General features: G+C 33.5%; 1 protein-coding gene across 4 annotated transcripts; it reads right to left on the bottom strand.

The window, feature by feature from the left end:
* Positions 1 to 1,614: 1,614 nt before the first annotated feature.
* LOC123525360 (amiloride-sensitive sodium channel subunit beta-like) lies at positions 1,615 to 19,883 on the bottom strand. 4 transcript variants are annotated; one of them, XM_045304340.2, is made up of 14 exons: positions 15,617 to 15,890; positions 13,880 to 13,963; positions 9,765 to 10,253; positions 7,899 to 8,074; positions 7,273 to 7,353; positions 6,825 to 6,916; positions 6,289 to 6,452; positions 5,705 to 5,794; positions 5,055 to 5,175; positions 4,543 to 4,618; positions 3,553 to 3,610; positions 3,117 to 3,202; positions 2,576 to 2,651; positions 1,615 to 2,184 (listed from the first exon to the last, which is right to left on the bottom strand). In XM_045304340.2, exons 3-14 carry the CDS (start codon positions 10,251 to 10,253, stop codon positions 1,789 to 1,791), a joined length of 1,905 nt encoding a protein of 634 aa, XP_045160275.1. In that variant the 5' UTR covers positions 13,880 to 13,963; positions 15,617 to 15,890; the 3' UTR covers positions 1,615 to 1,788. The 4 variants fall into 4 exon arrangements, with proteins under 4 accessions (XP_045160275.1, XP_045160276.1, XP_045160273.1 ...); XM_045304341.2 differs by lacking the exons at positions 13,880 to 13,963; positions 15,617 to 15,890 and adding an exon at positions 19,667 to 19,883; XM_045304338.2 differs by lacking the exon at positions 13,880 to 13,963.
* Between the last annotated feature and the right edge of the window lie 7,415 nt (positions 19,884 to 27,298).

The raw sequence follows: 27,298 nt of genomic DNA, 5'->3' as shown, positions 1-27,298 counted from the left end.
TCCGTGTAAATTTCGCTGATTTTGCTGTCTGCGTTCTAGCAGTACGACTATACATTCCTCATTCTTTTAATTAATACAAAAAAATAAATGATTATGCTTCCATGAACAGTTGCAAACAGATTGAACATCCCTCATAATAACGGCTATTAGAACTTTTGAACTTTTGAACTTTTGGTTCAATAAATAATGTATTAATTTGAACAAACCCAAAGCCATTATTTGTATATCGATCGTTAAGATTACTTTAATTGTTTAGAAATCAAGAGGAAACTATGTTATCCTTTTCAAACATAGATTTGAAAGCAACCCAATGATCAAATATCAAATATTGACTGTCTACTAATGATTTTTAACCTGGTATAATTACTATATTTGCAATTCCCAAAGAAAATAATGTTACCACCGTCAAATCATATATGCAATTATACAGACTAGAGAGAAAAAAAGTACTAGATCTAGTAGTCGCATAATAGAGAATTCAAATACAGGGCCCCATTTACTTAATATTTGTGAATATATATTCGGTTAAATGTTGCCGTGTTTTTGAGAACATTATATGTCGGATATTGTAAGAATATTAGAAGAAGTTACAGTCATCAGAACGCAATTATGGCTCAGCAGTGTAATTTACATATTACGTATACATTATATCAGCAATTTGGCTACGTAAAATCTTACTAAAACTGCTTTTAATGCTTTTAATGCTTTAATTCTTACATAACATTCCTCTTGCTCGCCAATCACTTTATACGGATACCGAAATGTAATAAACGTGTTTGATATTATAGGATGGCTTGTTTATTTCTCAACAACTGTTTCTAACTACTTAAATCACAAGGGGCAGTTACATGTAGACAGTAAGTCTGATGCAATGTGGACGGCATCGATGGTGGAAGTTGCTGATAACATGGTAATGGTACAATATTTGGTGTTTGATGATGGCATCTTTTCTTGAAACGCTTCGCACGCCTTTTTAATTTATACAGTCTAACAAAAACCATTAAAACGTTTAGTTTGTCATGGTTTTGTGTTAACTGTATGTTTTTGAAATCATCTAATAGTGATTACACCCTAAAACTTAGTTTGGCCCTAAAACTGGCTGCCCATTCTTCTTGTTGATCGTTATGATAAAAAGAGAAGTACTTTCAGTTTATTTGTTTGTATTTGCCTGTACTACTTTCCTTTGTTGTCATGACAGGAAGTGAACTGACCACCTCTTGGGTGGAAGTGATGGGCAGTTACAGACATTAGAAACTTTTTTCAATTTTTAAAATGTCTTGATTAATTTCTCGTCAAAAACACGATTTTAACAGGGTATTTTCCCTTGAAAATTTCAGCATTTTTTTAAAAACTTTGATTCAGTTTTAGATTCATTTGTCAATGAAATGTTTTTACACTTCGGAATACCTTAGCTAGCATAAAGCTAGCTAGCCTAAAGCAATATTTCTTTGTAAATGCTTTGCAAAATTTCGAAAAAGAAATGCTTTTCGAAATGCTTCATTGCTCAACATATGGAAATGTGAAATTTACTGGAAAAAACACATTAAATCCTGTTATGGATTTGCTCTATAAAAAGTGCTCTAGATGATATAGATGGTAATCAAAGAATTCTGATATGTTAATATAAACTAGTAAGACTTTATTTTTTCAAAAACGTATGACAACATATATTTGACGGGAATAAAATGCAAATGCAATGCGACGTAGAGTTCTTGAATTAAACATCACAATTTCGTTTGCTTAGTTTTTGGCGGAACGGAAATTCCGAGTAAAAGCAAACCGCACGACCTACCAGCGTAGAGACTGATTATTAAAATCGTCTTTGTACGGTCTATCATACATTGTGTCACCTCCAGGTTGAGAATCAGCCGAATATCTATCATGACCACTGCGTGAAGGCGTGAAAGAACGCATATCACTCCGTCCGCTTTTATGTCCATATCCAAAGTTCATATTTGGCCAAAGACTTTCATTTTTATTTTCAAAGCTTTGGTCATTTCCATTACCAGGAGTTTTGCGTTCTTTTCTCCGTTTCTTTTTCTTCTGCCTTCTTTCCTTCACAGTTTTATGGATACCATAGTCACATAGCTCAACGAACAATTGCACTAACTCACAAAGGCTCAGAATGGACAAACCTATCCATAGACCAATTGCACCACCCACATCAGATAAAAACTGTTGAAGCTGAAAACACAAGTAACAAGATGAATTACAAACAATTCTTAGAATAAGTACTACATTTTGCGTTTTTCTTTTAACCTCAACTGTGTTAGAGTTTTACTACTAGTACATGGCCAAGTATGTAACTGTGCTGTATAAATATCGCAACAAGAACAATATACAATCTGACGTTAAGAATACTCGAATAGTTATACTAATTTTAGCTGTCAGACTATAAAGAAATACAACACTCCAAATTTTTGCCAAATAATCGTAATATTTAAACAGAAAAATTCAATAATCCGCAGGAATCTGACATCATGTACGGGGAAAAAATGTACAACCGAAAACAAAAGATAAATTGTATGTGAATTCTTATGTCTTATCGCCAGTCAGTTCTATTTGATTGGCATACCTCTATTTCTGGGACTTCCGTAATATTTTCATAATTCAGATCTTCGTAGTAAATATTCAGCTTCAAGAAATTGTTACTGGAATACATAAAAGATCAACGTATTATATTGTTTCGCTCTTTAAATAATGCGAAAATTGCATGACTAATAACTTCGAGTCAATAGTGGTCACGACCACACTTAATATGACATCAGTACCGGTTTTTAAGGAAGTAGATCTCGAGAGTTTTGTGTACGATTGTGTTCATGCGGACCGAGTAAAAGAAGGCTTCACGTGTTCCAATCATCATACGATGTTATATATCTAGTACTCGCTGCATTCTGTTTCGTATCTTACATCAGTTACCAATTTAAGCTATATATCTTTTAAATTCATCTTGCATTTTAATTACATGGAGACATTAATGATGTTTAGATTTTTAAAATCTGATTGAAAAGGATTGTTTAATTGTAAATCTAATGAATCTGTTTGAAAAGATTGTTTAATTATAAACCTAATACAATTTAACCGCTTATAAGAGGAAAGAAATGAAATTGTCTTACCTGATTTTGCTTATGTCGCTAATATCACCTCTCAAAGATAAACACACAGCCTTATCTTTCTCACAAACTCCTTGTAGTAACACCATCTGGGGAATGGAATAAAAAGTAAAGAAACAGATAGCAATACTGCCAGATATAAACTTATAAGAAGGAACTTCTTGCAGTAAAACTTTGATCGTTCGAAAAATATAATAGATTTTTTCCTAACAGAACTTCTGCAGTTTTCACTTTAGTAAATTTAATAAGTTATTGCACGTAAGGCGACAATCTATGCGATGTGGAAAATTTTCATGTTAAACTCTAGTCGGACTGAATTTACTTCCTCGTTAATTACAAAATCCGCTGCCAAGCAAAATAAAAGTAGCTTGGTCTTATATTCAGTTTACGCCCTCTAGAACACCCTCTAAATGATGAAACTTTTGAGTGCTTATCTTACCGCATAATCATCTGCTGGCCATTGTCTCTGACTAACACTTTTCGTGTAATGTATTTCACTGCAAATGTAATATTTTATTATAACACAGAACTTAATGTAAATACTCATAAACAGGTATATTTAGGAACAGCCTTATACACTAAGCAACGGTGACTTCAAATATTTTGAAATCTTTCAATAATTGACTGGTTGATATTGATACTTTTGACAATCAAGTTGAAAATAATAATAAACTTATACTCAATAATATACATGATATACTGTTTGGCAATTAAGGAAGGATGTTCTGTCAAAACCCTTCCTAGGAGTACAACTAAAACTTATAAGTTACATACTATTGTATGAAAAGATTCATAAATAGTCGATTTAAAACATTTTGAAGACAAATATAATGGTATGGTTAATATAATTTTTACAATAAAGTTGGTCTTATATAGACCAGAAGTTAGGTTGTGTTCAAACTTGCGTTGAAAAAGATCATTGAGGGTAGTTCTAATAAAATCCTTCCTGTCTGTAAAGGTGTACAATAGGCACTAGATACTGCATCAATGTACAGTGCAACCTCTGTAGAGCAACACCCTTTGGGAGATACAAAAACAGACTATAATGTAGAGATTGTTGTTCTGGAGAGGTAAATCTGATTGTATATTTCAGCTTAGGGAAATTTTTATGATGTTATAGAAAGGTTTTTGCTTAAGAGAGGGCCGCTCTGGAGAGGTTGTACTGTATAATGCATGCCATCAATATGATTTTTTGCACGATTTTTTTTTATATTCTTTTCATATTGTGTAAAATAATAAGCATTGTTTGTGAATGTTTTAACACCAGATATATAAAAGAAACACTGAATTGATACTATTAAATATGTTAAAGAAAAACTCTGCTCATCTAAGATGAAAATAGTCCAAAGGAGGTGAATTACACAAGCGCGAATGGCTTTTTATTTTTTATTAAGGTTATGATTGCTTTAACTTATATAGAATAGCATACCTGCAAGGGTTTTCGCATGTACAAGAAAGTGACTGAGCTTCAAACTGTTTTACTATTTTAACCATACACTCAATCTCTGTATAAAAAGAACGAGATAATGTTGAAATTATCTAAATATTGATGTTACAGTTAAATACCCATTATTAAAAGAATAATGAGCCACTTATTTTTACAACAAGCAAACAAGTACACAAACGAACATACAGATATTTTAAAACAGTTAAACATGTACAATAGACCACCTGTAAACATAGACCATCCGGTTCAAGATTCTTTCACTTTCATTTCTATAAAATATTTACATACAGTCTGACATTTAAGACCACTTAATAAAACCTATAAGGAGATCCTTTAGAAACATAGAATGGAACCAAGCAAAAACATACATAAGGCTTGGTTTGATTGAGTCTGTTCATGATAGGTTATGGAAACACAGCTAGATATACAATTAAGTGAGAATATTTCCATACGGCACTGTTTTTCACCAAAAACAAACGGTGCGAAGTACATACCAGGTTGGGATCTACAAGGTCTAAGCTTATTGTCTTTCATTCTTGCAAATTCTTCTGATTTTTGGTCGAAACATTTGCATATCTCCATTATTTCGGAAATCTTGCAGAATTGCTGACAAGCCTGAAATAAAGTTGCTTATTGTCTTTTTAATACAGCCTGGGTTAAGAAATTAAGTAAAGTGAATGTTTAGGCCGGAAACAAATACTGAGGACAAGAGATGTCAAAATACAAGTTTAAAACACATTGCAGACATGCAAACAGCCTTAACCACAAACCGCCAATATCATTATTTTACAGGGCTTTTATCCCTTGATGATGTGTTTTATGTTGTAGTCACATGTAAGAAATTTCATATACTAAAAATATAGTGCAAGTTTATATTTTGCCAACATCTTAAAAATCGCTGAGAGTACTTTGTGATGATCTGACATGCAGCTAATAGGTTCCATAACCCTGTTTTGCCATTTAACAAAATTGTGCCCCTTTAAAGACTTATGCTCATTCAACTGACAAGGCTGTTAAGTAGTCGAGCGTTGCTGTCCTCCGACAGCTCTTGTTACTCATTAAAGTTACACCGAAAATGATTTTACACTAAACAGAAAGAAATGTATAAATCCTGCTTGATTTGACAGTAAACAAAACTGCATACCCTCCTTGAATATTTCAAACTGTAGTCTTTCATAAACGCATCCCCATTGTCGCAATTACCATATAGGCCGCCAAGTCTCTCTATTGTCAGCTGCAGAAAAATGATACGAGTTTAATGAAATGTGAAAAGGTCAACAAAGTTTGGACTTCTTGGCACTCGCGTTCATACCAATTCTATAAACCAGTGTTTGAGATTGCCATTCTTAAAAACCTTAACCATCTTCGGGGATGTAACATAGCACAATATGCCGTGAAATCCGTGAAATCTATATCTGAATTGTAAAAAGCGTTAAATTTGGTAACGTGATAAACCTGTTATCAGATATATACTTTAATTCTGTCTGTATGAACAAGAAAATATATTTTGTAAAGCAGGTGACCTTAGACCTTCACAAATAGATTTTAATATTTAGTGTTACAATTTTGAACAAACTCTTTTTAGTTTTTAATTATGAATCCAGCATACAGTATGCTGACAAAATATCCAGAACTAAACATATTATTCCAAATTTCTCCATTACTACTTTAAAAATGACAAAGTATATTTTCAACAGCACAGCATTGAAGAAAGCAATAACATCTTACCATTCTTAGTCCAATATCAGTTTCCATTGATGCAGGAATGAAGAGACCTTCTTCAGCTGGAGAGGGATGTGTGCGCTGTTCGTGTATTTGAATTCTAGCTCCATAGCCAGTCGTTATCCCTTTCAAATACTCTGTTACTTCCAAAAACAACACTAGGGAAAGACCTTTGAAATATAATCATATTGATGATTAATATCTCAGTTTGAAAAATATACATTTTCGATATAGTTTGATTTAAGACACACTCTTAAATTTCTTATTAATTCAGGACAGTAAGTTCGACAGTGAGATACCAAGGAAATAAAAACAGTAGGGTTTCCTCTAAATATATCATATGTTCCGTGTCGAATAAATTGTTAGGGATGTAAGTTTTAAGTATCTCTGGTGGATTCAAGACCTCGGTTTATATTTTCTGATCATTTAGCAAGCAGCTAGGAATGGTTGATAGTGGGAAGTTTTTTGAGATACCATAAGCATGCAGTGTCTTTGCCTTTTAGCATCTTAGCTGATAAAGTGTTATGAATATTACGTGGTACCTCCCGAAGGGCCGGATGTTTTTACGTTGAATTTTTCTGACCTCAATGACCAACAATTCCCATAGTCTGATGTCTGGTGGAGATGAAACATACTGAAAGATGTGAAAAACGCAAAAAGAAATATTTTGTAAGAAATGCACAATGAAGAAGTATAAACATTTTGTTGTGTTATCTACAAACATAATATAACCCAATCAAAACTATTTTAACTATGTTTAAGAAAGGATAAAACCTGTATGGCGAAACACATTTTACAATGAAATTGTTGTAAATTAGATGCACTTATATCTCTTGGTTTGATATACCTACGTCGCTTTGGGCGACTTGTGGTTTTCCACTTTTTCTTTTCTAATATTTGGTATATATTCAAAGTTTTATAGGAATAAATTTTGATAAGAGACTAGAGAATGAGATGCGCCATATTTTACACATTTACTTTGTAACTTACTCTGCAGTACACTCTCTTCCGTTAAAGGTACAGCTTACCAACATATCTGTTATATTATGCCCCAGTCTTGATCTTTGATCTCTAAAAATCCGAAAATAATGGTAAAATATAAAAGCTAGAAATTAAAGCGGACGATAAAACTGATCGTGACACATGTCACACGTTTAAAATGATTATTGCTCTATATGATTTAAGACAGAATTGCTTTTATGTTTTCAGTAATTTATTTCAGAAGTAAATGCTATTTTAGTGCATCTATACCTTTCAAACCCATACATCTAGAGCCTAGAGTTTCTAGCATGATTTGTAAAAAGTGCCTATATGTTTCATACTCGTATCAGCGCACATAAATAGCATTTAGTTATTGTATTTACATTTTTACATTAGCTTGTTGCAAAAAAATGTTATTTTTTATTTTGGTGTCCACTTTCAAAAGAATGTTTTTAAAGACCAAATTTTCAGTTTAGTTTCGATGCAAATGAGGACAAACGAGGACAAATTGTATTAGTAAGCAAATGCTTGAGGTGTATTTAAACTCTTTCACTCCCATTCGGTGATTTTCAATAAGTGTCATATTATGTGGATGTTAGACACATAGCCGCATTATAAACAAAATCTTCACTTACTTCTCAATATCCATATACAGTTCAGTAAAGAGATCGTCTATTTCTGTCTGTGCATCTACTTTCCCATCGAAATCATCATCGTCCTTTTCTTTTACATCCCGAGGATTTGGAACTCCTTTTTTATCATACTGGGACTTGTTAAAATTCTCATACTGATCGACGAAACGCTTGCGCCTCTTGAAATAACAAATGTATATGAGATATACAACAGTATCCAAACAATCAACAATCACGGCTTTAGCTGATATGGCAGCAATGATAAAACACTGACCGAGTAGGTAACCGAGTATTAGCCTATATTTAAGTTTTCGCTTTCAGATCACACTGTACATTTGTATTGTACATGTATCTGAAATGTCTATAACGATTTAATTACATAAATATAAATTTAGGTTTGCGCAATATTAACAGGTTAATGTACAGGTTAATATACGACGGATTGGTTGCGCCTTCTTGCCATACACATAGTGCAATTGCTCGAGGGTCATTAAGAATCTTGGCATGTCATAATAGCTAGAAGGCACAGATAGTATATTGACCCTTTTATTATACACACTCGCTTAGTATGTTCAATCACCAAATTTTCTACGAACTGCTAGTATCATATATTGAAGCAACCTCCACCCGCATTATTGACGTTGCTAAACTACGTCGAGATCAGAACGCGCCGACGTTCCAGTTATCCGGGGGCATTATGATAATGGTATGAGTAAATGTTGACTGCTTTAATTGTTTGTATAAAAGGTAACAGTACTATATTAACGTTGTATTTTTTTCATCTTTTTCCATGGCAAACATTTCTTAAATTTCGTATCGAAAGTCGTTAATAAAATGCGGGCGCTCAGATAAAGTAAAATTGCAATGCTTCCAAATGTATCGGTGCGCTCAGTAATAGTAAAATCGTTATACTGCCTGATGTTTTGGGCGCTGACATGAAATGAAATCGCTATATTTTGCCAGATGTACATGTGCGTTCAGATAATATTGTTGCAATAGTCGTTTTGCCACTTATCAAAAAGACTCGAAAGTTATATATGCTACAACTGATGGAAAACAATAATATAATCAGTGAGAGTAGACAGGGCGTCAGACTATTTTAATAGTGGATAATGAAGGGAAATCAAGGAAATTATTGGAAAGATTTCGTTATTTGTAACTTATGACATAATTATATTTAGAATATAGAGCAAATCGGTTCATAAATCGAAATTGTATCACAACTAACCTAATATTTAATACAGTGCAATGTTAGGGGAGGCATAATTCGTCAAAATATAGTTGAAAAACTATTACTCTTAACATGTATGATACAAAAGCTGAGAGAAAACAGCCATATTAACTTCGTAGCAAAGCCGGCGTTGAAACCTTTTAATCTTAAAGTGTAAGTGCGTCAAATGTAAAAATGAATGAAATGTGTGAACATCACTTACATGTAGTGCAGTTCTACTGCTATAAAATGACGTTTATTATTTAATTGATTGGGTGTTACGTCATTCATTCTATAGTATTTTAGTCAGGCGAACGAAGGTCAGAAAACCTGACCAGTGTTTGTTGATTCTGCACAAGTACTGACCTACTGGCAACATCTCCGTATTACTCAGAGATGGAAGGCAACTGACTAAAGATATAAATTAAATGTTTTCTATAAAATTGTCGAACAGGGATTTAACCCAAAACCTTACGAACTGGTTCTCTACCTAATGAGATAAACGAGTGGACTTTACAATGCTATTAGCATAAAGGTGTCGCAAGAATTCAAATGATAATCACAGTTTAGTTTGTACCAAATGGAGTAAATGAATTAAACTACTGTACTTGATTTATTATATTTGTGTTTATGGGAAATTAGAAAAACTGAAAGCTTACGTTTTGTAATGGTGTTGGAGTAGTTACTGTTGGCGGTTTGGTTGCATACGGGTCGTAGTTTGCATCGAACTGATCTGGTACGAGGTTTTCTGGTTGCAAATCTCTGATAAGTTTCTTCAGTTCATACGCCCCATCATATCTGTCAAAACGTCCTTTGTGCATTACATTTGTATTACATATGATAACCTCTGGAAATCTAAGTGTTTCATATCCCAGTGAAAGTTTTGTCTGCACTGGCCAGTCCGTGTACTGATCCACAACATACCAAAGATGCAAAGACATTACCCCAATGGCTACCAGCAACATGAAGCTCCATATCAATTTTGCCCACCAAAACTTAGCATTGCTGATATAACATACCCCTACCATCGATGTTTTGTCTGCAAACCTGGTAAGAAGACGCCGAAAACTTTTCTCCTTTCCCATAGAATCAATAGATGCATTGCTAGCAGAATCTTTTGCAATGTCACGTGACTTTCTGTCTGCCATCTTTAAAAGCACAAAATTAAATAGTAAATTTCAGAAAAAGCAAAAGAATTGAAATTTAAATATTAAAATGAATCAGAAAATTGGTTTCCTATAGTACTTCTGTGAACCTGAAAAAAGTCATTTGTTTTATACTTCGTCACACGACAGCTGTTTTTAACTTTACTACACACATGTAATCGCATTGTTTTTACTCTGAAGGTACTGAACGCATGCTATCGTTTTACTCTAACGCAACATTGCAAATATATCAAATCTTGCAATTGTTATGTATTTTTGTTGCTGTTGTTGCAAAAGTATGTATGAAAAGTCTGAGCAGAATTAAATTGATAGTTTTGACAGTTTATTTTTGTTTTGGGCTTAACACCGTTTTTCAACAGTAGTTTAGTTATGTAACGGCGGGCAGTTAACCTAACCAGTGTTCCTGCATTTTGTACCAGTACAAACCTGTGACAACTTCCCCACATTAATCAAAGGTGGAAGACAAATGATTTCAGACACAAAGTTTTTCATCAAATCGTCACGAAGAACATACCCCCCGCCCGGGAATCGAACTTACAACCCCACGATCCGTAGACCTGAGCTAAGCGGGCGGGTAGCACATGGCATGTCTTTTTTTTAATATCCTTAACTGGTGATAATATCAATGGTTATCAAAATGAATGTAATGAATTACATACTCATGGTGTTACAAACCACAGTATATTGGATGACAAATTTTAAGACAATTCTTTGTATGAACTCTATTTTTGTAAATACTTTGTTTCAGAACCAATTATATCATGTTTATATGTATATTAAATGATTATCTTTATTGTCAACGTACTCATATATTGACCTTGTTGAAGATCACCCATGATATATTACTCAAACAAGTTAAAGGCAAAGAAAATCTCCTATATAAGTGACCCCCCCCCCCCAAATACCAGACTTTTTAATCCCCAATATACAAGATCCTGTCTGGTCCAGTCTGATAAGGGTCCATAAAACCCCTGTAGACTTGACATGTAGCCTAATTATTGTCAGAGAATCATAAATTTTATTGCCTACAGGTAAATTGGTTATTTCCTGTGTTTTGCATTTTATTAATTGAAATGTTGTTGTTTTTTTTAGTCTTTTTTTCAGCATGTACACAAAATTATTTTAATCGATAAGATACTAATTTTGATTGCTCAGTCATGTTGAGTAATGTCCTGGCCAATTAAATTATAACTCTTATAGCAAAGCATTTCTCACCATAAAATAATTATTCAAAACTTAATAAGAGAAATTACAAGTTTGTTTATTCAATGATTATGATCTTTTTAACAAAAGTAACAAAATAAAAACGAAAAAAAAAAAAGATAATTGCTGGATTTTATTACAAATTAAAGAAGCGTTCAGTTGCATTTTTAATAGATAAAGAAGGTATATAGACAGAAGGATGTTATATATTAAAAATGCTTAATTCCTCTTGTGTTGTCTAAATAATGTTAACTTTCTTTTATGTATAATAAAATCCAGCAATAAAGATAAATTATATCATTGTTCAAAATACACAATAATTTATTACTTCTAAAAGCTATGTGTCTGAATGCATTTTTTATATTTTTGATAATAAAAAACAGCAATAATGAGATGTAATTGTTAAAAAACTTACTTTATTAAAAATATGATAAAACACTGTTGTATCTTATTACTTTGTTTATTTAGCCCTAATTCAATCAAGCTTTCTAAACTCGTTATAAAGGTGAGAACTGATTTGCTATAAAGGTGAGAAATATCACCTACAATTTATTTACTGCACAGTAGCTATACAGTAGCTTATTATGAAAAGCAGAAGCAAGGCTACCAATGGTCCTGACTTGTGTATTGGCCCTTATCGCCAATACGCAGACCTTATGATCTCCATAGGCCACATACCAGGCATACCAGAATCAGTGTCTTTAACTAGTGATTAATAAACCACAACATATTGTACACTTATTCTACTGTAAAGTACACACTATCAGAAAAAGTTCACAAACTATAAGATTAAAATTATTATGGCAAAAAATACAAATGCACCATAAATAGAAATGATTTTTTTTTCAGAGAGATTTAGCATACAATATAGTTTATATGATCAAGTTATTATGGCAAAGTCCACAAACATAAATGAATGATAATTGATACACATAGGTAGAGTGGTCACAATGTACAGTCGGAAAAAAAAACATTTATTTTTTAGAAAAGCCTTATTATTGTAAACATTTTCATATTAAAAACGGCTTAGAACTATTCGAAACTTTTGACAAATGGTCAAAACTTCCAAAAATATCCAAATTAAAAACTCTTACGTAAGTTTATTTATTATTTCCTACCTGTATGTTCCTACCTGTAATTATGTTCCTAGCTGTAATTATTTTCCTAGCTGTAATGCATTTGCGTGCATTTATCAAAATATAATCACAATACTGTTGGCATTTATAATAATTAGTGTTTGAAATTATTTTTTGTCCAATGGCACTGCAGTATTTTTTCAAATTATCGGAAAATTTATTTTGGTAAACCAGTCGTTTATTAACACGGTAAGTCACATACTTTTAAGTGAAACGATTAACAAGCGCTGTATAGGAGGGACAAGAGGTGTGTGCGCGGACGTCATCCGTGATTCTCTATGAAACTCTGCCTAGTCTTAATCGGATTCCACATAGGGGCCTTACAATATTCAAATGTTACGCATTTTGGGAAAATAGCTAACTCGTAAACACAAACGTTTAGACAGAAATTACAACGCGCTTTCCTGGTTTTAATGAAAAATCATAACAATTAAAAAAGAAAAAGAAAACAAACCAATTGAATGTTTACAAATTCCAAGGGAATAATCTCAGTCGACAAATGAAAAACACTTTCTGTAGTCCAAAATGGCCACAACGAAAAAGTGGCACCGGAAAAAAAAAGAATCAGGTTTAGTGTCACCTTCACAGGGCAACAGTTACAGAAACTATATAACTTTAAAAATTAAAACATTTCAATTAAACTGTCAACTGGTAAAGAGTATGCAATATTTATACTTCAAATCATTCGTGTAATCGTTGCGTGGCACAACTGGTTGATCCATTTCCAGCATCTCAGAGGCTTGTTCGGACTTTACGACGGAAACTTTATCATTGCCGTCGGCGCGGTTACTGGTAATTCAATTTCAGATTTTTTAATATCCGGCTCCAGAGCACCGCTGATATATAATCCAAAATCAAGCAGATCGAAGCTGACCTCCATGTATTCCCGTTTTCATTCATAATTATTATTCATAATGATTACTGTAGTAATCGCTACCGAAAATAGCCCGGTTCCTAGTGATTACATCAGCTGTTCTACATGTATAACTAATTTGAATAAAGCTACCATCACCTTGGGAGATGGGTTTTGACTCTACCAGGTAATCAGGTACACAGCACAGTGTGTCTGTAGGCGGAGCTTAAATTTGTAAACAAAAAATAATTTCAAACACTAAACAGGTTAGTGTTTATTAGTAAGCATTTATCAAATTAAACTGGTCGCGCGTCGGAGTCGCGCCAGACCAATTTAATTTGATAAATGTTTACTAATAAACACTAACCTATATTTTTTAATACTAAAATTACAGTTATTACTTTAAAGATACTCACCCTTTTTATATTATCAGTTGATGTTAAGATATTATCCGAAGAATGTTTGTATCATTTTAACTTTTCGTTTCTATACAACATTTCCTTGTATTAAATACAGAAAAGGTGCATAAATATTTACGCGTATTTACAAAATGTAATTCAATTTGTGCTTTTTACGTACACTGAATAAATTCAAATCCAGTCCAATTCAATATTACCTATGCTTATTGATAAAAAAAAATCGAATAACATAGAAAAAAATCCTTCCAGTGAAATGAATTGAGAAATGTAATATCAGATATAAAAAGAAGCACGACTCTTTTGTAAAAGTGAAGAGTACGTTGTATCAAGTTACAGTTTAACCGAAGTATGTCATAAAAAAGGCTGTCAGAAATTATGTTTTAAATGTAACTTTTTACATATAAACTATATCCAAACTTCTGTTTGATCATGACAATTTGAAGTTTTATGAACGATAATGTCTGAAACCTTTATGAAGTAAGTTATTCGTTACTAAAAAAGTAAATATTGTGTTTAAAAATCGTGACCGTTCACTAAATGGGTAATTGACATCTTTACAATCGGTTGCACGATTTTCTTTTTGGAAATTGCGGTTTGTACAAAAATATAACTGAAAACTTAAAAAACAACGCCGTTTGTGAATTTGCCAATAGCCTAATTATTACTGAAATTACGTTTTTGAAATCTAGCATACCTTCAAAGCAAGATAGTGTTGATAAAATTTCAAAATTTTAATAAATTCAAACAATTTCATCACGTGAATTTACTCATTTTACGACTTCAGTCCAGTTTTGAAAAAAAAGAAGTGGAAAACCACAGGTCGCTCAACACGACATAAATGAAAATGTTGCAGGCTCGGTTTGATTGAGCCTGTTCATGGACGCTAGTGGGAATGCAAGCAACCGTCCACGTCCTCTATCCCCTGGTTGAGCAGAACTTAACATTTACACATGTTATAAGTACCTGAATAGAATTGAGAGACATCCGCGTATATGTATTCATACGGCGGTGCACATGAAACCTTCAATGATGCACAAAAGTCACAAATATGCACTAAAATGCCTAAATTTCAAACTGGCGAAAAACGTTTAAAAGAATAATAATAAAAAAAAACCACACACACACAACAAAATTGGAATGATGTTTTTGTCGTGTCGTATCATAAAGGGTTTTTGACATTTTCTAGTAAAACCTCTCTGTTCATCCATTTTTTTTAAAACACAACGTAATGTGTATTTTTGAGTCGTAGTAAAATGGTTAAAATCGTATCTATACGTTATCTAATAATTTTGAAATGTTGATATGTTACTAACGACATGTTAATCTAAACATGTTTTTAGCTTCAAAAAATACAACTAGTCTTTTAGCAAAATAACAACTCGTGGTTTAGCTGCTTTGTTCAGTATAATATCATATGTCAATGCTCTAAACATTAACAAAGATATTCCACGAACATCATCCTAATGGAGTAACATCTAGCATTACCTTCTTTGTATTCCTTAAAAACGAAATAAGATTTCGTATTTATGAAATATTTCGTAAAACCGAAATACTATTTCTTAATCACAAAATAATTCAAGAAATATCATTTCGTAATTGCGGAATCTTTTCATTGTTACGATATAAAAATAAAAGAGTTTGTCGTGTAAGTGTAAATAAAATGTTGTCACTTAATTTTACAACATATCGTCCGAAGTTTAAAAGAAACAAAGTATTAAACTGTTAAACTTTAACCATTTCTTAAACTTAGTCATATTTATCCGTATAGTGCTGTAACAGTGTTGTAAAACTCCACTCCTCTAGCCATATAGGCTTAATGGCCATCCACCTGGATATTTGAGTTCACGGACTCCGGCCTTTAAATTTTCACAATAGTCGTATCACATAAATCGTATCAAAGACTCCAACACTTCCATCACGATGTATCATAAAGAATATGAATTAACTGAAGTAAACATATTAAAGCGAACAAAGTTTTCCTCGTTTCGCACGATGACATCCGAGGCAATGAAATAATGAAACTAATGGATATCGTAATAACGAGAGGAATGTTCCATATGTTATACGCGCCAACAAGTACAGTTTATATTTCTATCTTTTGAATTTAGCCATCTGCACATCCATGTGACGCTCTAGACAAAACGTAAAAAAGAGCTTGTGTCAGTTTATTCAGAAAGATATGAATTAGCTAACGACTGACAGAACTAATATATAGATGGTTCAATCAGCTGTACCTGTCACAAATTGACATACGGGCCTTATTTTATATGTATTGTAAATGCAGGTATTGCATCATCTTTTTGTAAATTTTTGAGCTATTGAGGTAAATGTCAGATTTCACGCATAAAATACCTCTCATGTTTTTCTGTATTTCATAACTTAAATTTCCATGTAAATTTCATTAAATTCTGTTCAGAAATAAGAAAGTTGATATTTTATAAACTTCAGTAATTTATGTTTTTATCCCCAAAACCACTATAATGGGCCTCAAATTGTCAATTTAAATTCGCGCCAAAGTAGTTAGATTCCCCGGCTATATCGTGAATCCCGTGAAAATGACAATAGTCGGAGTCCACGGCTTAGCCGTGAATCCTATGAAATTTAGTATTTGGCGGGACATTATCCTTTAAATAGACTGGACTAGATATGCCTTGCGCACACCACCTTACGACTTTATAGACGAATCTATGTCTGAATTATTTTCTTGCTAGAAATTTATGCTCGATCGAGGTAAGAAATTTATTTGTTAGATTTTTGTATGATTTTTGCATTACGATTTTTATTTGGTAAATTTTTGTTCATTCTACAGAATTCTGTAACATTTACTTTTCGGCATGTGATTTTGGCTAGTTTCGGTATATCAGGATAATTTATTAAATTTTTCAGACTTTTGTAAATTATTTGGAAAGAGGAATCTAAAATGTTTCGTTTATATAAGATGTAAAATTTGTACTGAAATTTGTAACATGATATTTATAAAGTACTTTGTTTCAAAAACTTATGTCAAACATTTTTGTTAATTATGGAACGCCATTACTGCATTGTATGGTTATGTATAAATCTATATGGCAAGTCTAGTGCCATGTTTGTAATATATTATTGTAATTGTGTGCCAGTCTATAGCACATCTAATTAATGTCCGTTGTAGTGTATGGCATTTGATATTATATGGATGCCAACTATGATATAACGTTTGATTTATATTGAATTTTGTTAATTTGTAGTTGTAAATAATAGCTGCAGTTTATCATGTCCGTATCTATAATGTTTCATCATATACTTTTCATATCTTTTTCATACTTTAACTTTAGTCTTTTAAGTAAGTAATCTTTGTAATAATGGAAGTAATAAGTGACGTATTTTAATCATGTGACGTTTGAACTTAGTAGCACATATGTTTTGTATAAGTAGCACGTATTATTTATGGGAGCCTACGGAGGTATGGTGTACCCAAAGGAGCAGTTTTATGCCCTGACTTATTTGTTTTGCTATGGTGCTTACCATATGTTATATATTTTAGCTTCTTCCGCCAGACGATTTTACCTGGTGATGTCATAACCCGGAAGTACAATGCCCGAGGTTCACTTGTCTTCACTCGCCTGGATGTGATATTCCCAGCGCAGAGCTTTCGTCCCATGGTTGTGCCGTAAACCGCAAAGACGATGATTTTTGTTATCCTCTGAAGTCAGCTCAGGGATGCAATCACCTACCACCATAGGGAGCCAACACGGAATCAACGTATTCACGGTTTAAAGGGACTGAATTTAGAAATCTGTTTTGTTTGTGCTACTTAAAGTTCACAATTACATTAAAGACCTGTGTCACGTCAGATTAGAATGGACTATAAGAACTTTTGTATCTAGAGATACTGAACTTTCTTTTTTTTCTTTCTTATAATCAGTTTTTTTTCCATATCTATTCATTGTTAATAATCATCTTATGTAAATAAATTTGTAAATATTGTAAAGGGTGTTGATTTGTTTTGATGGTTACTGTCGCCGGTTCGGCCTTTCCTGTCACAGTACCGGCTCACCGTGATTTGCTTTCCTTTATTCTGCTATCGTACACGCGCAATATTTTCTGTATATTATCCAAATTTGAAAACTGTACCAAGAAGAAAGCGAGAGGCAAAAACACAGCAACGCGAACTGCAAAATGTTTATACGGATGAGTGAACTACGGACATTAACAAAAAATAAAGTAAAACAAACAGACAATAAGAACAAAACAAGCGCATAAACCCGTACATAAACGCAGTAAATACTTCGTTAAACAATAACAGGTACATATTAGGAGCAGTTTATCAACAGAAAATATTCTGGCTTTGAGTCTGCTTTTATTTTGCTTGGTTGTCTGCTATGCTTTTAAGATTTATTGCTACCTGAGCTCTCACTGAGTTACATGTAATCATAGGAAAGTTTTTTTCTGTGTATATTTTCTGTGTTCCGTTTAAGGTTTCGATGGAGGCCTTGAGAAACAAAAATCAAACAACACCAAATCATAGAAAGAAAGAGTTGTTTGACATGAAAATTGAACAGCATGTAAAACATGTATATTACTTTACGAAACAAGTGTCAGTATACTGATATAAACATTGAATTCCGGAAAAGGGCTGCCTAAAGGGGCTCCACTTCCGGACAGTTAAACGCCTTTAAAAACTCACCATTTTCAAAGAACAGTTACACATGTTTGTTTTGATGCATTTGCAATAGCGTGCGAGTGGTGAAATTTCGCATAACAAGGTGGAACACAGTTTTCAGCAATTGTTTATCTTTATTTCTTTACAAATGGCATTCATTTTCAAAGGGAGACAACTGTTCCCGATTATTTTAAGTACAAATGGCATTCATTTTCAAAGGGAAACAACTTTTTCCGATTATTTTAAGTAATCTTTGAGAAAAGTTGTCTCCCTTTGAAAATGAATGCCATTTGTAAAGAAAAAAAGATAAACAATTGCTGAAAACTATGTTCCACCTTGTTATGCGAAATTTCACCACTCGCACGCTATTGCAAATGCATCAAAACAAACATGTGTAACAGTTCTTTGAAAATGGTGAGTTTTTAAAGGCGTTTAACTGTCCGGAAGTGGAGCCCCTTTAGGCAGCCCTTTTCCGGAATTCAATGTTTATATCAGTATACTGACACTTGTTTCGTAAAGTAATATACATGTTTTACATGCTGTTCAATTTTCACGTCAAACAACTCTTTCTTTCTATGATTTGGTGTTGTTTGATTTTTGTTTCTCAAGGCCTCCATCGAAACCTTAAACATTTATACAGAATATTTAGTTAAAGTTTAGGAAAGTTGCTTAAAATAAGGATCACCCCTCAAATTAATGGCTGTTAGAACTTAATTGACGATTTCATAAACTGGATACCACATTTTATGTATTTACACAATTTGTACAAACCCACGGCTATTATTTAGATACCGATTATTATCGTTGCCTCAATTGTTTAACAGAACACGGAGAAGCAATTATTCATTTTCCTTTTCAAACATTGATTTGAAAAAAAAAACACTCCATGATCAATTTCACATCAATAGGAAAATAAATTGGTTTTCAGCGCATGACATTTTACCTATTTACAAATGTCACAGAAACTGATGTTATCATTGTTCTTGTGTATTTCTGCTTCCTTTGTATTTGAAAACTGTAATTAAAACGGGTTATCTATTTCAATGATATAATGTAGAATATATGATATATTATTTAATGCTGTTAAAACTTTTTATATTTAATCCTTCTTTTAATAACAACAAATACAACTGAGAATTACATACCTTGATCACGAACTTGCATTCCTTTTAGTCGTGTTTCATTTCCACATCCATCCAGTCATATTTTGTGGCATTATTTTATATACACACCCAACATATCACAGTAATTTGTTCAAGTCGTGACTTCTTCTAATAGTTAATTGAATGCAAAATGATTCCCTTATTCAAAATGTACGTCGATAATGAGCATTTAAGTATCGAAAGTTTGAAAGAGAGATTAATAATCTGGACTGTAAATTAAATGATATTTCAAAGGTTGTTCTTACTGATCACAGTTTGTAATAAAGCGAATGAGGATAGGATAAGAGAGGTATCGGTATGTTAAGCGTAAATTAAACCCAAACATATATAGGAGAATTATCTATTCCTAATGTAAAAATGAACTAATTGGGTATACGAACTTGTAAAAATAGATGTAAAGACTGTGGCTATTCCGCTCTAAAGTATATTTAGAATTTAAGTACGCCAGTATTGTCCTCTTTCTCACCTAACTAACAAAAAAGTGCCCGTCTTTTGTGTCAACTACCACCATGTTGTTTATTAGTCGTAATGTTTGTTTAAACTTGATTGATACAAGAATTTAACAGTGCGTTACGCGGAACACCTTATTCGTTATTAGAGGTCATTAATCAGATGTCTTATTCTGACCTTGTCCACAATTATTACTGCATAAGCAAAATTTTAAGAACATGCTTTGCCAATGGAATGATAAGAATACATGTATACGGACTGTTTTAAATTTATTTGTCAAACTATATAATTAGCAGAAGTTCATGAGAAATTCAAGTCCGTGAAATTCTGATTACTTTTTGACTATCTTATTTGCGCAACCAAGATAGATTGGAAATACAGTAAAACTTTTTCAAGAACGGAATTGTTCTTGTATATTTCAATGGTCGAGTATAAAAAACATCCTGCAATTCTCTCGTAAGATCTTCTCCTTCCCTCCGGAGCGTGCACGTCGCGGAGAAGGCACAGGACTTCGACAGATGTAGACCATAATTATATTGGGGTGCAGCCGTCGGTGTCCCGAGGGAGTGGCTCTACAAAGGCGCTGGGACGACGAGGATGGGTCATACAGACTCTCGATGCATGGGGGATGTCACAAAAAGGTTTCGGTCACCCGGTTCCAGTAACTCATGTGGTACTGTCGGGACTCCTGTATGGCGATAGACGGCACAGGCAACGATGAACGCTGCGGTAGACATCTTCGCGGGACACTTCGAGTGGCAAGGATGTGTTGACCAGATAGAGCACCGGTACGCTGGTGCTTCACCAGACGACATGCACAGAAGACCCCGAGCTTCTCAATCCCTACGCTCAACGCGGGGTACGAGAGGGGAGGGGCATCAACACCAGCGACGAGGGACCAGCCGGCACCATGCGGCGACGAACCGCCCTTGTAAGGGCGAGCTTGCCACCTTACCTTCTATATTATCAGCAACCACGTCTCGGGTGTCGTTTATGGTCTCATTAGCCGTGACAGCGACCCACTTTTGGCTTCAAAATTACTTGGATTTTTTTTGGTTAATACTCTACGGAAATTGTGTAAAGATAAATTTTCTACACCATTTGGCTTCAAAAAATTCTCTTTAACGGCATGCCTGGTGATATGCCAGGGCTTCGTACTCTTACATAGCTTAATTGCTATAATGTGGCTGTAATGGCCGGATGGACCCTTATTAAATACGCAGGCTGCTGCTGATCGTCGCTGGTCATCGTCGGTGTTGTGCCCCCATCCTCCCCTGGCACCCAACGTTGAGCGCTATGATTGAGAGGTTTGGGGTCTTCTCTGTCTATAGTCCTCAGGAAAATGTCTTCTTTCTGAAGCGCCTTTTTAGGGCCAATTCCTCAGGATTGGCCAGGACACAGACTACTGCACGTCGCTGAAAATGCTCAGGGCATCGACGGTAGTAGACCATAATTATATTGGGGAGGCAGGAGTAAATGTATTAATTCTAAGTTTAAAGTAATCGAGATTTTACTGTATTGAAAAGTTATTGAAGTGTTGGTTGCACGATTATTTCGTGCAAATTTCAGTTGGTATATAGCTGAGTTGAATAGTCAGTTAAATCATTCGAGGTTGTCTGCATTGCTTAACACAACACACACAACTTACATGTATACAAACTGGATTATAATGGTTGGTGAACAAACGACCACATGGGAATTCGGTGGCAAATTTAGTTGCAGTGGAGCCGAAAGAACTTTGATTCCGGTGAAAGGGTTTAACCAGCTTCAGTGAACATTCTCAAGAACTTGAATGGCAGCTAATGCTCGTCAACATTTACATATCAGCTAGATGTTTGTGAAAAATTGCTTTTTTTAGAGTTTGATCTACCCAAAGTTGTAACAAAGACTGTCACAGTGGTAAACTTGTCGAAATTGCTGATGAAATCAGTAGACAAGAACTCGGTACATCAGTATGATAGTCAAGGATGAGAAGATGAGAAATAATTTACGGCGAGTCAAGTGTCGGACACCGTCTAAACAGAGAGTAAGGAGACATAGGCTGACCGACGACAAATTTATCCATATGGTTCAGAGAGAGGCTTAACGTTATGTAAAAGATGAGTATTGTTTTTACGATTTATGTAATTTAAGTTTAAGATGCGATTAGACTAAGCAGCCCGACGTCAATGAAGAGCGGCGTATGCTGAGGGTGGATATTTATAGTTGTATTATGCTAAACCGATGGAAAAGAGTGAGATTTATGGTTCTATAGGTATTTTGTAAAATTTTATCGCAATTGCACTATCCATATTTACATGATTATGATTTAGCAAGTATATAGTTGTATGACGCCAAGCCGAGGGCAAGGGCAAACGCCAATGGCCGAGATTTAAAGTTCTATTAGTCAAGCCGATGGGAAAGAGCGAGATTTATGGTTCTATAGTTATTTTGTCAATTTTATCGCAGTTGCAGTACCCATATTTATAAGATTATGATTTAGCAAATATATAGTTGTATTACGCCAAGTCGAGGGCAAGGGAAACCTCCAATGGGCGAGATTTATTGTTGTATTACATCAATCCGATGGACAAGGACGAGGTTTAGGGTTCTATAGTTATTTGTCAATTTGTATCGCAATTCCACTATCAATATTAATAAGATTATGATTTAGCAAATATATAGTTGTATGACGCAAAGTCGAGGGCAAGGTAATCCTCCAATGGGCGAGATTTATTGTTGTATTACGTCAAGCCGATAGACAAGGGCGAGATTTATGGTTTTATAGTTATTTGTCAATTTTTATCGCATTTGCACTACCCATATTTATAGATTATGATTTAGCAAATATGTAGTTGTATGACGCAAAGTCGAGGGCAAGGGAATCCTCCAATGGGCGAGGTTTATTTTTGTATTACATCAAGCTGATGGGCAAGGGCGAGCTTTTAGTTCTATAGTTATTTCGTCATTTTTATCGCAATTGCACTATCCGTATTTATAATATTATGATTTAGCAAATATATAGTTGTATGACGTCAAGCCGAGGACAAGGGCAAGCGCCAATGGACGAGATTTATAGTTGTATTACGTCAAGCTGATGGACAAGGGTGTGATTCATGGTTCTATAGTTATTTTGTCAATTTTTTATCGCAATTGTACTATATGATTTAGCAAATATATAGTTGTATTACGCCAAGCCGAGGGTAAGGGTAAGTAGCGATGGGCGAGATTTATTGTTGTATTACGTCAAGCCGATGGGCAAGGGCGAGATTCATGGTTCTATAGTTATTTTGTGAATTTTTATCGCAATTACGCTATCCATATTTATAAGATTATGATTGAGCATATATATAGTTGTATTACGCCAAGCCGAGGGCAAGGGCGAGCGCCGATGGGCGAGATTTATGGTTGTATTACGCCAAGCCGATGGGCAAGGGTGAGATTCATGGTTCCATAGTTATTTTGTCATTTCTCATCGCAACTGCACTATCCATATTTATATAGATTATGATTTAGCAAATATTTAGTCGTATTACGCCAAGCCGAGGGCAAGGGCGAACGCCAATGGGCGAGATTTATTGTTGTATTACGCCAAGCCGATGGGCAAGGGCGAGTTGTATGGTTCTATAGTTATTTTGTCAATTTTTATCGCAATTGCACTACCCATATTTATAAGATTATAATTTAGCAAATATATAGTTGTATTACGCCAAGCTGAGGGCAAGGGCGAGCGCCAATGGGCAAGATTTATTGTTGTAATACGCCAAGCCGATGGGCAAGGGCGCGATTTATGGTCCTATTGTTATTCTGTCAATTTTTATCTCAATTGTAAGGTCCATATTTATAAGATTATGATTTAGCAAATATAAAGTTGTATTTCGCCAAGACGATGGGCAAGAACAAGCGCCAAGGCCCGAGATTTATAGTTGTATTATGGCAAGCCGATGGGCAAGGGCTATATTTATGGGTTCTATAGTTATTTTGTCAATGTTTATCGCAATTACACTATCTGTGTTTATAAGATTATGATATAGTAAAAGAAATACGTTTTTATGCAAACACATTTATTTCTAAATCATATTATTTTCAACGTATCAGACAATGTCATAGTCTGTTTGATAGTGGGGTTATCTTTCTTGTTCAGATATTTTCACACACGTATTATTTAGATTTTCAGTTGCATCAATATTTCCAACATTATATCATTTATCTGGGTATCTTTTGAATATTGAATATACTTGATTAGCACAATGGCTTCTTATAATCACAATATGTTCTAAAAGGCCTCGCATATACTATCTATTAAGATAATTGAACACAAAATAACACTTGTATCATTTCCTAAAGATGCATAAGGGTATTTGTTCTGCACTTCATGCAGTCAGTAAATTGGCTATTTGTTAAATCTTTGTTCAGTGTTCAAAGGCAGTCATGTATGCAAAGAGCAAAAGTCATTCAAAATGTTACGTCTGTATACAATTTCTGACATTGACTTTTCTTAACATCATTTGCATGTGTATCAATAATGCATTCCGACAATTTAAGTTTTTCTTGAACATCTCAGTTTTACTAACATCAGGAAATATGCGTGTTCTGTACTTTTAGGACATTCTGATTTATTTTATGAATATAATGACGACTATGAAGTCGATATTTACTGTATAGGATATCAATTGTGCAGTGAAAATGAGGTCGATTTAGGTTTAGAAACGATTAAAAGTTATCAGAAGTGTAACAATAGTTGCATCTTACATTAAAATTTTAATATAATCCCTTTCCTTCTTTGTTGTTCGATACATGACAATGCAGACAACAAATCCTAAAATGCATTTATCTTTTGTTCTCCTTTGTTCCCTCGATTTACTTTGATTATGGGATAAATAATTTATTTACGTTTGAGCGTAGCGAATAAGGAAATAAATGTATTTATTCTAAGTTTAAAGTAATCGAGATTTTACTGTATTGAAAAGTTATTGAAGTGTTGGTTGCACGATTATTTCGTGCAAATTTCAGTTGGTATATAGCTGAGTTGAATAGTCAGTTAAATCATTCGAGGTTGTCTGTATTGCTTAACACAACACACACAACTTACATGTATACAAACTGGATCCCATCCCGCCCACCCATTGGAAGCTTTTGAATTTCAATAAGATATTGATGTCTTGAAAAGATATAAAAGTTAAAACAAATAATAATGATAATAATGATAATAACAAATCGGTCGATATACATGTTGTACATTTTGTACACGGTTGGAGTGGCATTTATTTCAATATTTATAACGAAATTATACAATAGTCATGCATAAAGGGAGGCAATCAGAACTAGAAAATTCAATAATAGTTTCAATTGAATTTGTATATCAATTAATCATCAAACTCCTGACAAATTTTCAAATATTGGAGAAAACAATTATCAAAAGAAAGAAATTAAGAACTAAAAATAAATTATATTTTTATGTTCATAAAAGTGTGACAGTCACGTCATAAACAAATGTAATACGAGTTTTAACATTATTTCGAATATTAACAGCACATAGCACTGCATGGAAGTTTCCTTTGTTTATTTTATGATGTGTTTGGTTAACTTGCCCGGCTTAATTGTAAGAGCTGATTTAAGTATAATCGGTACAGTTTTCAACACGATGTTGATAATAATACAGTTTAGTTTATATTTTACAGATTATTCCAAGAGTTGAGGAGTTTTTCTGGATACATTGTCGCCTAGATTTCTCGGGATTGATATGTGTTTTATAATGATGCATATAGAGAACTGTTCTACAATGGACTGACGTACCACGAATGATACAATCATTTGCCTTGTTTAAAGATCTTTTAAAAATAGAAAGTTACTTTTTCTTGTAAGATAGAAAAATAGAGACAGTATTTTACCAGAAGTGCAAAATCGATTTTATCATAGTCTCATTAAGATATAAATACATTGTAAGAATTCAAATGAATTTATATATACTCGTGTATTATAAGTTTAATGAAATGATATGTTCGGAAGACATACATTTAATGAATGTGCATGCTTTTGGCTAGCAATTGAACTTCTATGGACTACATTATCTTCACTGAGGATAACGTTTTTCGGCAACAAATTGTGGGGGTTGTCAGGCCGCCGGAAGATGGTAGCTGGTCTTGAGACTTGGTATCTTTCTACTTCCCCCTCCCACGACGGAGTTAGGGTTGAGTAGCCGCCTCGCAGCACACTGACTGGGAAAGTATATTCATATATGTAAGTTTTCCGTGTAGGAATTAAAGAAAATTGATATTTTATATGATTGAAGTCAGTTGAACAGGATATAATTATAAAGAAGGTTTATGCAGTTTTTGTATATATTATGTATATAAATATGTGCAGTTTTCGCTCTGTAAAAAACCAACAAAATAGTATTATAGTTCATGCATGATGTGTTGTGTTAAAGTTTGAAATGTGTTAACAATGTGGATACATGACAATGCAGACAACAAATCCTAAAATGCATTTATGTATTTGTTCTCCTTTGTTCCCTCGATTTACTTTGATTATGGGATAAATAATTTATTTACGTTTGAGCGTAGCGAATAAGGAAATAAATAAAAAGAGTTTAATCCTGTATATTGTAAATATAGTTTCATAATTGTGATCAATTTCCTTCTACAAGAATAATGATGTGATGACTGAATTTCTAGAACAAAAAAATAACAGATTATAACATTTGGTGTATGAAATGTTTATTTCTTTCAAACTCTTTTGAAATTTATCATAACTAAACAACTTCGAAAATATATTGTTCATACAAGTTTAAAAAACATACAGAACAAAATGTATTTTGTTTATTTTATAGCAATTTGGATTAAGGAAAAAGTTTAATAAATGTTTCAGGACAATATAAAAACATTTTTGTTTGTGAATTACATTTCCTGTTTCTTTCCAGCAAAGAAGATATTACATGTAGAAAAAAAACATACAGTAACCCTTTCTATTTATGCATAGTCATATTTAGATATAGATAATAGTTCTACTTTGTTTGTAAAGGAAAACTCGACAATAACATCATCCCGCAATTAAGACTACATTTCAAAAGAACCGTATGTGTCTTATTAGCGGAGTTCTAGTGTACATAAAAAGCAAAGCTACTTGTAGTTTGAAAACTTTGGGTTTGATTGTCGGCATATCCCAATATACATCAAATGGAAA

The sequence above is a fragment of the Mercenaria mercenaria genome, chromosome 3 (genome assembly GCF_021730395.1).
Source record: "Mercenaria mercenaria strain notata chromosome 3, MADL_Memer_1, whole genome shotgun sequence".
NCBI classification, from domain to species: Eukaryota; Metazoa; Mollusca; class Bivalvia; order Venerida; family Veneridae; genus Mercenaria; species Mercenaria mercenaria.
Note: the sequence above shows the minus strand (reverse complement) of the source record. Positions and strands in the feature narration are given on the sequence as shown.

Excerpts from the sequence above, each read along its gene's own strand:
- LOC123525360 (XM_045304338.2), bottom strand. Across the intron at positions 8,075-9,764 it reads CTCCAACACCATTACAAAAC|AGGCGCAAGCGTTTCGTCGA; the intron begins GTAAGCTTTCAG and ends TGTTATTTCAAG. Across the intron at positions 3,203-3,552 it reads GGCCAGCAGATGATTATGCG|ATGGTGTTACTACAAGGAGT; the intron begins GTAAGATAAGCA and ends TCCATTCCCCAG.